The sequence below is a fragment of the Furipterus horrens genome, unplaced genomic scaffold (assembly GCF_987537825.1).
Source record: "Furipterus horrens unplaced genomic scaffold, mFurHor1.1.pri manual_scaffold_3, whole genome shotgun sequence".
NCBI classification, from domain to species: domain Eukaryota; kingdom Metazoa; phylum Chordata; class Mammalia; order Chiroptera; family Furipteridae; genus Furipterus; species Furipterus horrens.
In genome coordinates, this window is record NW_028327173.1 from 166,421,285 (window position 1) to 166,435,749 (window position 14,465).

The window sequence follows — 14,465 nt, forward strand, 5'->3', positions numbered from 1 at the left end:
CCAGTGGGAAAGTTTCATGAAAGAAGGGAAAAAAGTGTGGCAAAAAAATGAAGGAGAGGATGTGAAGGGACAGCGGTGAGAACTCATAGGATGGAGAGAGAAAAGGAGAAGCACTTTTGGGAGACTTACTGCAGAAATTTGTTTATTCTTTTTTGGGGACTTTGTCTGTTCTGTATGGCTATTTCTTTCCTTTTTTCCCCTTGAGCTATAATCCTGAGAGGGATGTTCCCTAATGATACACGAAGAAGAAGTCAAGGTCCAAGCCTTTGAATAAGATTCTTTCCAAAGACTGATGACAGCCCTCCCTCTACACTAGAAATAACAGTGTTATGAGTTCACTTGACTTTTTTTAGGCTCTTTTTTTTTTTTAACTTAAATTTTAGAGCAGTTCTAGGTTCTAGCAAAATCAAGAGGAAAGTACAGAGACTTCCCATATACCTCCAGCACCCACACATGCATAGTTTCCCCATTATCATCATCCCCCACCAGTATGATAAACTCTTACCTTTAAAAAATATATTTCCCCTGGCTTGTTCCCAAGTAGTTGTTTCCTCCCAATTCATCCTGAACACTCAGTAGGAAACAGCAAAATAATAGTGATTTTGCTATAGATTTTTTCCTTCATTTAAAGTAAGAAAAAATATTTCATAATTAAAAAAAAAACAAAACAACAACCTTGAATAGTTAAAAACTTGGGCCTCAACTTACTATTATAACAGTTATTTCAAGATAATGTTAAACTCCAATGTTTTTTTTTTTCCAGATTGAGTTACAGTGTTTCTTACTATTTACTGAGAGAGAGAGAGAGAGAGAGAGAGAGAGAGAGAGAAAAGATTTGCTGTAAGAACAAAACTATAATATTTGTAGTTTTTCAATTTTCCAGATTATATCTGAGACCATGAATACCTGTTTTGTATAAGCTGTTTTCTAACTTATTTTTCTTTTAAAAGTATAGTTTTTAGGACTTTCTTTCCAAACTGTAAAAATATCATCTCCTTGTCAATATAAATCAAATACCACAGCGTGTACAAACGAAGAGCCAACAGCCTCCCCTCACAGTCTTCTCACATACCTGCCTAAAATAACTTAGCAGTCGGCAGGTATTCTTAGCCTTTCTGCCATGTAGTTTATATAAATATATAACAAAATTGGACCCCACTGGAGTCCAAAACTCAAGTACTTTTAGGATGGCCCTGGCGATTAATGTAAATGTGTAAATACACTAAAGAAATGTAGGGTCCTTGGCTAACTGGAAGGGGATTTTACCACTCCAAGCTTTCATATTGAAAAATAGTTAAGCCCCCCACCCCTCTGTGTTGGCCAGATAGGCAGAGTCCCTCGATCAGTGTATCATTGTGCCCTTTTATTCTTCCTTGCCCACTCCATCCTCCCAGACAAATACAGGATGTGACCATATGTCATATATTTATTTAATTCATTATTAGGGAAACAGCAGGACAGTAAAGCATTTGAGGATTGAGTATATGTAGACACCGAAGAAACAACGTTGAAATAAATCATTAAACTAGATACAAAATTGGTTAATGTTCTTCAAGGTAGTAAAACCTTTTGATTCTGCCAGATAGAAATTATCTCTACCAAATAAAAATCTGCCAATTTATTTTAACTTGGGTCCTAATCAATAGTAAACAGCAGATCAGTAGTACTATAATGAAAAATCTTTGGGAGGACCTATTGAAAATGTTTCATTATACATTTAGAGGGTTTACAGTTCTTGATTCAGCTTATTCCCAGTTTTGGCTAATTTTTCTTAACAGTGAGAAAGGCCTGTTGTAACATATGATAAGGCAAGAGCAATAAAGTAGGGACCAGATTTCGGAAGAGCTTGGTATCTTAAACTAAGAAATTTAAACTTTCTTTCAACAAGTGTTCACTGAGCACATATTATGTGCCAGGCAGTGGATTTACTATAGTCTTGAGTGTGTGGCTGTGCTGTGCTGCCCCTCCCATGCCCCTAGGAGGCTAACTAGTGGTTCTCAAGAGGTTGTATTAGGGAGTCATCTGGAAGCTGCTTTACTCAAAATACATGTTCTTTGTCCTTTTTAATCCCACCGCAAAGTAAGTATCTGTCTAAGTAGGACATAATGTGTTTTGAAAAAGCTTTCCAGGTGATTTTTATATCCCTTCCCTCCCTTTTGAAAATCATTGTTATGTTTATTGGGCTTTTTTTAAAATTGAATAATTAAACAGCAAGCAAAATTGTAATTAACATTGAAAAAGCATTCATACCCTTTCTTGCCTGCTCCACCCCATATACTTAAACTAAAAAAAGTAATGTTCTGATTATACTCTCAGCAAGAATTAAATGCAGTTGTCATATTTAGAATTATGTTTTATGCAACTGAGACATTAATTTAGGAAGAATTGGGTTTAGTGTTTCTAATTGTATCCTTAGGTTTTGCCTCTTGCTGAATAAACTGAGAGTATATGATCTGCATCGCAAAGACGTGTGATTAAATATTAGACTTAAAAATGTTTTTAATGAGAAAATAGACTGTCAACTTGTGGGAGACTGGTGAAAAGAATAAATAATAAATAAATTGAATATGTGTTTAACTTGTAATTAAACTATTTGAGTTGAGTCAACAATTAAAATGAGCAGCTGCTGTGAATGTACATTTAAATTCTTTTCAGCATAACTTTAATTAGGCAGCCATTTTGTGTAAATGCACTCACAAAGCAGGGATTTGTGCTTTCAGGTCACCTAAGCTGCCATGGGATTTATAACTTAATCATAGGGTATGATATTACAGATTAGGGGAGAAATTGGGAATTAACCTGATGCAATTGGTATATGGTGTATTTTTCTTTTTATTAGTGTGCCGGTCCAACAAAAGCCCCTGGGTCTGTTTGACTTGTTCAAGTGTCCACTGTGGAAGGTAGGTGACATACTTATTACTTCACTTCTCTACTTGCATTTTTCAATTTGCCTTTAAGCTTTATGGTAAAGGTTTATTGATTTGAATTTATTTAGCACCATTGCTTAATCATAGTGAGTCACTGTAGGGCTTCCATGTTCCCATAGAATCTGTTTTTTCAGTAGTACAACTAAGGACAATCTAGGGGGGAAAATCCTTTGTATTGATACGCAGAAGAGTTCATTTGATGATCAGGATAATCTAAATCTAGTAATATTTGATTGAAAAGATGAAATAGGGGAACTTTGAAATATTTAAATAAAAGTTACCTTATGGTTGTTTTTTTTAAATCCTTCATTAGGGTAAATGCAAGCATACACAAAAGTCGAGAGATAGTACAATTAAACCCCCTATTTTCATCACCCCGCTTCAACAGTAATCAGTACATGGCCAATCTTGTTTTAGCTGTTACCTACCCCATCTCCACCTTTACTGACTTCTGATTCAAATCCCAGGCATTACGTCATTCTTCTGAAGACAAAACAAAACACTAAAATATCTACAGGTAAAGGAATTCCTTTGAAAATGTTCTCACTGTGAAGTTTGTAATTAATTACCAAGATGTACCAAATGTTTCATTGTTCCATTAAGATAGTTTTGCTTTCTAGGAACTTCACTTCCCATCCCTAACCCCACCCCATCCTGATTCAAGCCTGAGCATTTCTTCCCAGTTCTTGGCTTTGAAACTATGTGACTTAAATACTTCAGTAACTCTTTTCTTTTGATACAAACTCTAATAAATATCAACCTTTGTTTATTTAGCCTGACAGTAGCAAATTTATGTCTGTTGCTCTTTTAGCTTAGAAAATCCACTTTGAATTTGCTTCAGAGTTAGTAGTTTAGCAGCAGGAGTTGGTAAATCACACTTAAGTCACGCAAGCTGAAATCTATATGGTATTTATTAGGATTATTTCCCCATTGTTAACTTTTAAACCCTCATTGCATGAAGAGAGCATCTTTGTTCAGTTAACTTTTGATTTTTCACATTTTGAACTCTGGACTTGAGTATTTTTTTCCATGTACACTTTAGAGTACCTTTGGAAATTGTTAACTGCATATCTTTCTTAATTTTGGCTGTTGTGGTTTTGAAATCTCTAGGATTTGGGGAACCTGAAAATACTTTATACAGATAACATTTTTTTTTAAAAAGAAGAAAAGTAGAAGCACTTAAATTCTGCACTTGAAGAGACAGATGCCTCTCCTAGATTTTGAGAGGTGAGAATTATAATGCAATAAAATTTATATAGTTATGTTTTCCAGTTGTCTCATAGTGCTCTACAGCCTAAATCTTGAAGGTTGTATGACAATAATTGGAGAGATTAATTTTCTTAATAGCAAGCGACAAACAGTTCTATAATCAGGTTTTGGGAAAATAAATGGAAAAATTTCTAGACTATGGAGGTCGTCTGTTTCCAGTTACAAGCAATCTTAAATTTAGAAATTTGACATAGTTTCAGAAAAAATATGATTAAATAGATTAAACAGATAATGAGAATAGCCTGCCTTTGGATTTTTATTTTACATAGCTGACTGGTTCATTCTCTTTTATTATGTAACCTTGGGCGTTGATTGCCAAGGATTCTGATTTTTCAGCAATTTTAGACTGCTTGTCTGTAGGGAAGTCTTAAGTTGAATATTCTTTAAACTAGAAACCGTTTATTAACATATTTGAGTTACATATTCTATTGGTCTTCATAATACCATCCCATTTAAGTTATTTAAAAAATGTTTGTGATTGTCGTTAGAAATGAGTGACATATAAAGACACTTCCTTTTTAGACCTAATTGTCTAGTTAAAATACAAAACTAGGTGAGGAAAATATTTATTTTTATGTTAGCTATTTTTATACAAAACTGTTAACTTCTGATTGATGAATTTGATTATTAGCCAAAACATTGCCAGTTCTAGTATTGGCAGTAATACTCTTCTTACTTTATCACTGACATTTACAGTAACCATTTAAACCTCTAGTATATTTGGAGACTATAGTGTAGTGGCTAAGTTAACTTTGTACTATGTACAGATAATTGGTTTTCAAAGACTTGAAAGTAGTAATGCCTTTATTGTAGTTCAGTGTTGCTTTATTTTTGAATCCAAAGGTACACCTCATTGTAAATATTACGGTTGCTTTTCATGACACAGAATAAATATATATTAAGCATAGGAAATTGAGTTGATTAGTTATTGAACCTATATTATACCTTGGAGTTTGCCTTTTTAATTAAATACTGGGTGTTTATTGACCTATGCAGTGCATCATCTCAAAGTATGTGTTTACTATGACCACGTTCTAAGCAATTATTGCTTTATGGATTCTGAATGAAAGTGGTTAAGCATATAAAGTAAAATACAAATAAAATAATTGCTAATATTTTTTCATGCACTCATGCATGTATGCTATCATGAATTATTTAATTTAATCACCTAACAGTTTATGAGATATGAGTTCTATTATCTCCATTTTACAGATGAGAAATATAAGTGTAAAGAGGTTAAGTGACTCACCTAAGCTCACAAGGCCAGCCCGTGACAAGCCTACTTTTGAACCCAGGCAGTCCAGTTTTTGAGTTTATATTCTTAACCATTATTTCATTTTAAAATTCATTTTAGTCCACTTTTGTGGACAGAGGACCAATGTACACACACGTGTTGATTATGTTTTACTTCAGTGAAAAAATGGAAAAACAATGTGATCAAATTCTGAGTTGAAGTTATAGTGCCTCTGTCACTTCCAGCTTTGTGGGGTAGAGGCTGGGCTGGGAGTTGATCTTCCCTACTTACCACAATTCTTTCTTTCCCCAAGGTAAGTGTTGCTCCTGGTACAATGAAGGTGCCTCATGACAAAAATGTCACCTTAACTCTCAGCATTATTTATTTTGGTACAATTTAACCAACATTTGTTTTGACTATTTAGAGTTTTCAGTTAGGCATTGCCTTCTACGGATTGGCTGTTTTTTAAGGAACTGGGAGGTTTTCTTTTACAAGGGTTTTCACAGTTGTGGTTAGTTACAACATTGTACAGTATGTAGGTGAAAGTGTAGATGAATTTGAGTGCCTACTATGTGCATATGAACACTTATTTCAAAATATGTCATTCTGTTTTTTGTAATACAACGATTTATTAAATTTGAGTTGGAAAGTGTAACAAAATTTTTATGACTATAGTCATCCTTTGATTATCTTGTCCATGTAGAGAAATAAGTTTATATAAGCTTAAGATGATTTGTGTTTTGTTTAGATTGTTTCTAGACAAATTTGTTTCCATATGAGTGCAACTGATCATTCAGGTGTTCGAATAAAAGATCTGAAGCCATATTGACAAGAATGAGATGGAAAATTATCCTGTTTCCATATCTGATTCTCTTATATTAAGCAGCAACCCAAGCAGAACCTATGGCCCTTTGGGAAGTGGTTGAATAATTAGTTTACAAAGCTTGTAAATAAACTGAGTTGGAGGTTAGCAGTTTGAGAAGAGCTTTTTAAAAATAGCTATAGCAAAAGCATTAATAAAGGAGTTGATAAGTGGTAATGTCAGTAGTATTGAAACTGATTTGCATAGGTAATTCCTTTCCTTGCCTGACCCTAGTCTTGTATATAGTGTAATTAAAAGCTGACTGTCATATTTGATTGAAGAAAAAGGAGCATATTTTAAATACTCGGCTTAATAAATCACTAATGATTGAATGTTCTTACAAGGAGGAATTCTTTCTCATTTTGACTTATTTACCATCTAATTTTACAATGTCATCATCTATTACTACTTTAATTTCTAAAGGAATATTTAGATTAAAATAAATTTTCATTTGGTTTTTGTAAGGTATGTGAATGGCCATGCAAAAAAACATTATGAAGATGCACAAGTACCCTTACCCAACCATAAGAAATCAGAAAAACAAGATAAAGCTCAGCACACAGTGTGTATGGATTGTAGTAGCTACAGTACATACTGGTAAGTATTAATACTTTCCTGGAAGTGGTATTCCTTACTATGAGTGTGCAAGTGTTTTCTCATTTTCCTTGCTCCCCTCCCCACCAATCTCTAAGCCAGTCGCTACTGCCATTACCTCCTTTTAGTTCTGTTAGGGTTCACAGGGGTCTGGAGCCATCAGGAATGCCTGTCCTATTCATTAAGGTTTTACTTTGCATGTTCCTTTTAATTTCTAGGTCCCCTCTTTTCTTCCCACCTCCAATTCCTTGTCCATCCCAATAAGCTTCAGGAAAATGAGAAGTATGTATTTCTTTGTTGTTGTTCATTATAATTCCTTTTTTCCTTTTTTTTTTCAAATGGAAGAATATAATAAAAACATGTTTCTACTGTACAGGTTAACATTTTGTTACAGAGCTTAAAATTTTAACTTCTTTGTTTAAAAAATTCTGTGATAACAACCCCTCTCCTACCATTCTCCTACTCCTTCATAAGTAAGTGTCAGAAATTTCTTGTGTGGCTCTTTATTAAAATGTCATACCCTTTAGGAGGAGATTGGAGTCCTTGTTCTCTCTTTATTTTATATATATGTCTGTTTCATATAAATGACAATAAAGTCATTTATTACTTTTATTTCTGTTTAAATAAATCTAGGTTATTTAGGTTACAGTGATGTTTAACAATCCATTTCCATTTGATATGCTCAGAAAGTCAGTGTATTTTGCAGTTTTAACTTCGGTGTGAAGCAAATTTCTTTCCTTGACTAGTAAATTATAATGAATAGTTCTTTACTTGTTTTTATCAATTTTCTCAATTCAAAAGGTTTTTGTCATAAAGGGGAAAAAAGCCATTTAAAGGATTTCTTTGAAGGGTTTACTTGTTGGTTTTTTGTTTGTTTTTGCTATATAGCCCTTAACTATCACATAAAGGCAGAGATGGGGATTTAAAGTTCAAATATCAGATTTGATTTATACTTTCTACTGAAGTTTTGTGCTAATCCTTTCTATATCATCTTTAGTTGATAATTGTATTGTAGAATGTTGCCATGAAAAGAAAGAAGAAAAAGGTCAGTTGGCTTCCTAAGTTTTAGACTTTAACAGGTTTAACATTATTAAATTGTGGCTATTGCATAAAACATCTTACGGTTTGATCATTCACATCATTAACATATCAGTGGTCCTTTGTGTGGAATATGTCCAGATCTGGAAAACAGAGAAGCTAGAGGTATATATGAAAATGAAAACCTTCCTAAGATTTTCACCAAGGGCAAGTGTGGAGTTTATTGTTATTTGCTTTTGTAAAACACTCCTTTCTATGAAAGGTAAGCATTAGCCAAGCTGTTAGTGTTTTCATTAGTTTTCCTCCTTTCCCTCAGGAAATTTACATGTTAGAATGATGTAGCTACCTAATTGCCAGAACCATGTGTTTTCTGTAAGGTTGTAAGACGGCAGAAAATAAGATCATTCTTGGGGTGTCTATCTCACATTCATTGTTGTAGGTCATGTCAGCTTCCATGTACCAGATGTTAAAACATTCATTTGTCCTGATATTTAATTAGCAATGTGCATGAAATACTTAATGGAGTTTAGAAATATGTTAAATCTCTGTGTCTAGTGGGTTTTCTTGCTTTTGGTTAAGATTATAAGGAAGTAGTAATCTGAGGAAATTTTCAGAATTATTTTAGAGTTATGTTAATGGAGTATAGTTATGATCATAGATCACTTTAAAAATACAGATTATATACTTTAATGTCTTTATATATTGTGTTTTGGAAGAATACCTTTATTAAATAGAATTTGAATTTAATTTGTCTTATATGGGTATAGTGTGCTAAAATACATGTCGTTTTATGGCTGAATTTGAATTAAATGGCGGATCTTGAACCCTGGGGAATATACACCATGGCGGAGGCTTCTTGGCCCATTGCCAGGCTTTTGTGTGAAGTTATACGGAGCTGCAAGTGTGTGGGCACCCAGAGCCTCTGAAATGCAGGAAGGGAGCTGCAGCTGGTAACAGTACCGTCTCATTTGTGGATTTTAGAACAAAATGCCAGGGATTCACCCTGTAGCGTTACACTGGCAGCCTACAAGGACTCTGTGATAGCTGCACACTGATGAAGCTGAAGTTTAAGTGAGCATTTTCCCCACACCTCACTATGATTAGGAAATAAACAAGAAAAATTTCTCCTTTCTGTATGGGGGTGGGGTGGTGTGGTGTGTGTGTGATATTTAGGAAATAAACAAGAAAGATTTTTCTGTATAGGTGTGTAGGTGTGTGTGTGTTTTATATTCTAGTGCATTTTAGTAATTTCACTTCTGTTTGTAAGTTTTCTTTGTACATAAATTTCTTGTGGTTAGACCAAATGATTTGCTTTAGAGGTAAAATATTGATGTATTAGGTTTAACCTATTTGATTTTTAATTATTATGTTGGTAGTCAAAGTATTTTAACTTTAGCTAATATTAAACCTTTTCCATCTGCTCTGTGATCCAAAGAAGTGAAACCTGCTCTGAGGCTTACAGTTTCTCTATCCTTTCCTTTCTGAGAATCCCTGCCCTGTCCTATCTTTGCATGTCCCTTATGAAGCAATTACTGAACTGACCACACACCCCCTCCCAGCTCCAGTTGTAGCTGGGTGTAATCTCTCCTAAACTCATAGTTCTTGGGATACATGTAATTTCCTGCTGCATGAGAGATATTTGTAAATGTCCTTGGGGCTGCAGGAACCATATGTCCTATCTTCCGCAGTACTCAGTGTCCGGTACAGAATAGGCAATTTATGTTAGAAAAATAGAGTTTTGTTAACTCTCTCCCCCAAATGGGCAGGGTTATACCAAATCTGTAATAGTGTGCCCTCTTGGGCCACAGAACATTTTCCCCCAAGAAAACCTTAATCAGGCATATGTGAGACCTTGCAGAGGAGCTCCCTTTATATCTGATATAAACCGGGTGTCCTGAACACGCACATATTAACCAAATGGAACAACATAAAATAGGTCACTATTTCAAAAGAGGGAAGGAAATACCAAAAGGAATAATTTTGATTTGATAGAAACCCACTTCTTTAGGAGATAAGTCACATTAACTGAGCTAGGGGTAAATGAAGCTTTCAGTAGCAATAAATATTTTACCAAGATTTTCACACAAGGGCTAGTGTTCAGTTCTATCCTTTAAGTAATATTTTCTTTCCTCCCACCCTAATTTCTCTCCTTTAGTCAATACAAATGGAATCATATGTGGTATACATTACTGTATCAAACAGAAACATTAAAATTAGGAACTTTCATTTGATACCTTATGTAAATAGACATTCTGAGTTAATAGATTTAAAATACTGAACTAATAATTATTGATATCTGACATAGTCTTGTCAACTTTGATCTTTAACAACAACAGCTGAATTTCTGAGAATGCAAAAATGTGAAAGGTACATTAAAACTATATTACTAGAACTTTTCCTTCCTGGCAGGGTAATGCTTTAAAGAACTTTAAACAAAGAAATATTAATTCATTTGTCTAGAAAAAAGACTTTATTTCACATTTTGAACACCTGTAACAGTAGCAGTTTTAATCAAAACTAATAAAAATAAACTTCTTACTAGCAGGCTTAAATTGATACTAAATCATTTTCAAAAGCAGTTGTGATTAAAAATAAAGGGGGAAATTTTTTGTTGAGTTCTTTATAAACTATTTGGAAACAAAATTTCAGTGGTGTACAGATTAGAAACAGAAGGAGTTTTGTTTATTTAAAAACATTATTTTGAAGTTTAAAAAGAAACCTTTTAACAGAGGTAGTCTGAAAACAAAAGCTGGTACTTGTTTGCTTTTAACAAAGGATACGGGTATTCTCTGCAGGTATTCTTCTTATTTTCTAAAATTGGCTTATTTGATGGCAATACATCAGAATTTAATAAAGGAGAATTTAAAAGTAAGCTTACTTTCTAAAAGAGTTCTTTTGAATTTTAACTTTTCTTGGCTTGAAATACATGAAGTTACTGGAATATCAGCTTGTCCCCCTCCCCCCATATCTATATCATTTATTTATAATAAAACTGGAGGTCAGATTTGCCTCTAGATAACAAAATATGCCAGAGAATGAAAAAGAATTTAAAAATTAATAATGGATCTACCGTTGTCCCCTTTTAGAGGGTACTTTTTGCATAAAAATTTATTTGTTTTAGCATTATACACTACTTTTATGCTTTGTAGCTAATAGATTAAAGGATTTTTTTTTCCCCGTTACATAAAAAGTCAGGTGCATTTGTATGATGATTGCTTCTTGTTTGAGATGGGTGAAGAAAGGTTTGGTTTAGGAGTATTTTCTTAGTTCCTTAAGAATGTGATGTGGAACCTTAGGACTTGGGTAGTTTCAATAACACTGATAACAGGAATAGTAAAAAATATATTAGAATTTTAAAGCCGAGAGATAGAGGTATTTCTGTTTTGGATGTGACATATGTGCTATACAATATGGTATTAGCAATTAAAAGTAGCTAGGGGATTGAGGAATTTAATGTTCTATTTTGTTTTAATTAATATAAGTTAAATTGCCATATATGGCTGGTAGCTATTATGTTGGACAGTACAGCCTCAACTATTAAAATTTAACATCGAGTATATTATGTTATGGAACTTTCAAAACCTTAAGACAGATATCTGATAGAAACTCCAAAAAGAAAATAAGTCAATTTCACTAATTAAAATAGTTGCAAATAATTATAACTTAAAGAAAATCTAACCCAGTGAGATGTATCAAAAAATTATATAATTACTGAGTTAATTACACACAGTCTGCCAACATAGTCATTATTAAGGGAAACCTCAGATTATTGTACCATTAGAAGCAAAAATACATTTTTATAAATCATTTCTGATTAAAAAAAACTAACATTGGAATAAAAAGGAAACTATTAAAATGTGAGTTTTCCCCCCAAATGAAAGCAGACATATATTAATTGATACAATTCTAACACCATTTTCATTTAAATCAGAAACAAGACAAATACTTCCTATCATCAATTACATGATCATCACTGTAACATTGTTTTGGCAGTTTCAGCCATTGAAATAAGACAATAAGTAAATAATTGGTAGAAATATTGGAAAAAAAGAAAAAATTATTTCTGTTTTCAAAGTATATAATAAGATGCCAAGAAAACTCAGGGTAGTGGGGGGAGGTTAATAAAAAAACAACTAAAATTCATAAGAAATTTTGAAATGGTGATATATGTATTATAAATATAAAAAAACTAATAGCTTTCTCTTCATTAGCAGTCATCAGTCAAAACTGGAAATGACCAAAGAAACATTCAATATAATGAAAAACTATAAACTATATCTAGGAATAAGATGTAAAGCACATATGTAACTCCTTTGTGAAGAAAACTTGATAGTATTATAAGTAGTGCCCCCCTCAAATTTTTACCTTTAAAACTTTTACTTGAGACAGAGTCTGATTTACATGATAGTCCTCAAATATAGTGTGAGCATAAAAAAAAAAAATTACAGTAGTAGATGAGTTTTATTCAATAAACAAATACTCTTGAGACCTTGCTATGTGCTATAGGATCTAGTTTTCAGTGCAGTGGTCTCTGAAATAATGCATTTGAAGGTATGAGAACAAAGTATCAGAATTTTACCAAAACTTCTTATTTAAAAAAAAAAAAGATTTAGCCCTGGCCAAGTGTCTCATTTGGTTGGAGTGTTGTCCCATACAGAGAAAGGTTGTGTTCGATCCCCAGTCAGGGCACATACCTGGGTTGTGGGTTCAATCCCTGGTCAGGCCACGTATGGGAGGAAAATGATACTATTTCTCTCTCACATTGATGTTTCTCTTTTTCTTCCCAGCCCTGACCAGTGGCCTGTAGATTAGATGGATGTGTGTCATAAACCACACACAGTGTTTTGAATCAGTTTCACGTGTAGTGTCCTCATCCTTATTTACTTTTAACGTTTTGCAGGATATTGCAATTTTTGTCTGCCTATTTCTATACATTTACTTAATTTTTGCATATCAACCCTGCTTAAATGGACACACATTAAAAATTTTTTAATCCTGTAAGATATTAATAATATTATACTAATAATGCAAATACTGGTGAACAAGAAAAAGGTGAGCTGACAGATTTTCCTATTTGATTCTCAAAACATGACAAAGTAAAAGTATTGGCTATCTAATAAAACACAGACTAATCAGATCTGATAAATTTGACAAAAAATTTAAAGGAATATATGAAATATGAATTACATTCATTATCATTAATGTCAAACCTCATCTTATGTGTATATTGTACTTTGAGATATTAGTTTAGTATGATAGTGTGACGATATCATGAAAAGCAAGACATTAAAAATATTTTATTTCAGCTCTTGATCAGATTCTAAAATTTTTATTTTTATACTGTACACATTAATTTAGATTTACTTATAAATTATTAATATAAATTATAAACATATTGAGGGTGACAGATGCTCAGTTTTGTGGTTTATTTTCTAATTTGATTGGGAGCTTGAAGAAAATAATTAGCAGATTTCTTCTTCACAGACTAGTGTTTTGCCTTTTAGTATTAGAAGAGATATATGTAGTGGAGGGCAAAAATAGGAGGGAAGGAAACAAGTCTTTCTAAAATTAGAATATTTTTATTTTTATTTTTTTATCCTCACCCGAGGACATATTTTTTATTGCTTTTTTTTTAGAGAGAGAGGGAGAGGAGTGAAGGGGAAGAGTGAGAGAGAGACAGAGACATGGATTGGTTGCCTTTTCGTATGCATGCTGACCGGGCATGGAACCCACAATCTGGGTGTGTGCCCTGACCTGAGTTCAAAACTGCAACTTTTCTTCCGTCTGTGGAACAGCACTCCAACCAACTGAACCACACCAGCCAGGGCTAAAATTAGAATTTTTAAAAGGAAGTAAACCCACATTAAATTTTAGGACAAGAAAATAATTGAGCTATGCTCCGTGTTTTCATTTTTTGAAGAATGAGGAAAGAAAATACAGATGAGGATGACCAAGTGACGAATTTTGTGTCATTAAACAATTGAATAGTGCTACATGGAAAATACTGAGGAGGGTAATGAGGTTGGTGGTATATGGGATGAAATCTTAAATCTAAATGTAAAGCAGATAACATTGAAGTGAAAGGGACAGTTGGGAAGGAAAAGTGAGAAGAAAATATAGGTAAGGCTGTCATTGGGGGGACCATCAAATACTGCAGCTTAACTCAGCTACAGATATCTATGGATTTGAAAGTCATTATATAAGAGAGTAGGGGAAGGAAGATACCACACTGAAGGAAATAATCAAAATATAGAATTGAATATTAGTTGAAATGGGGGAGAAAAAAGGATGGGTTTGGGGGAAGATTATAGAAAGAAAAGTAGAAAGGATTAGGCATGATTAGATACTAGAAATTAGAAAACATCAAAATCTAAAAATTACTGATAAGAAATCAATGTAATAAAAATTGGATAATTTCATTCTGTCATTTATTAAAGTAAGCAGAATTTGAAATAAGCTGTGATTTTATCCTTTTTTAAAAAAAGTCCCTAATTATATAATAGTATAAATAACTTGTGTTTCCTATGAAAATTTGCTGAAG

The 14,465-nt window shown here is 33.1% G+C and overlaps 1 protein-coding gene across 2 annotated transcripts in view; it reads left to right on the forward strand.

Moving 5' to 3' along the window:
• Nucleotides 1–14,465, forward strand: part of USP3 (ubiquitin specific peptidase 3) — a 95,514-nt gene that overhangs the window by 26,054 nt on the left and 54,995 nt on the right. Inside the window, exons 2-3 of one of the 2 annotated variants that reach the window (XM_090270735.1) lie at nt 2,840–2,900; nt 6,758–6,889. In XM_090270735.1, coding sequence (XP_090126861.1) covers nt 2,840–2,900; nt 6,758–6,889 — 193 coding nt within the window. Of the gene's footprint in view, nt 1–2,839; nt 2,901–4,072; nt 4,155–6,757; nt 6,890–14,465 lie in introns of those variants that run through there. The other variant, XM_090270736.1, reaches the window with a different exon arrangement.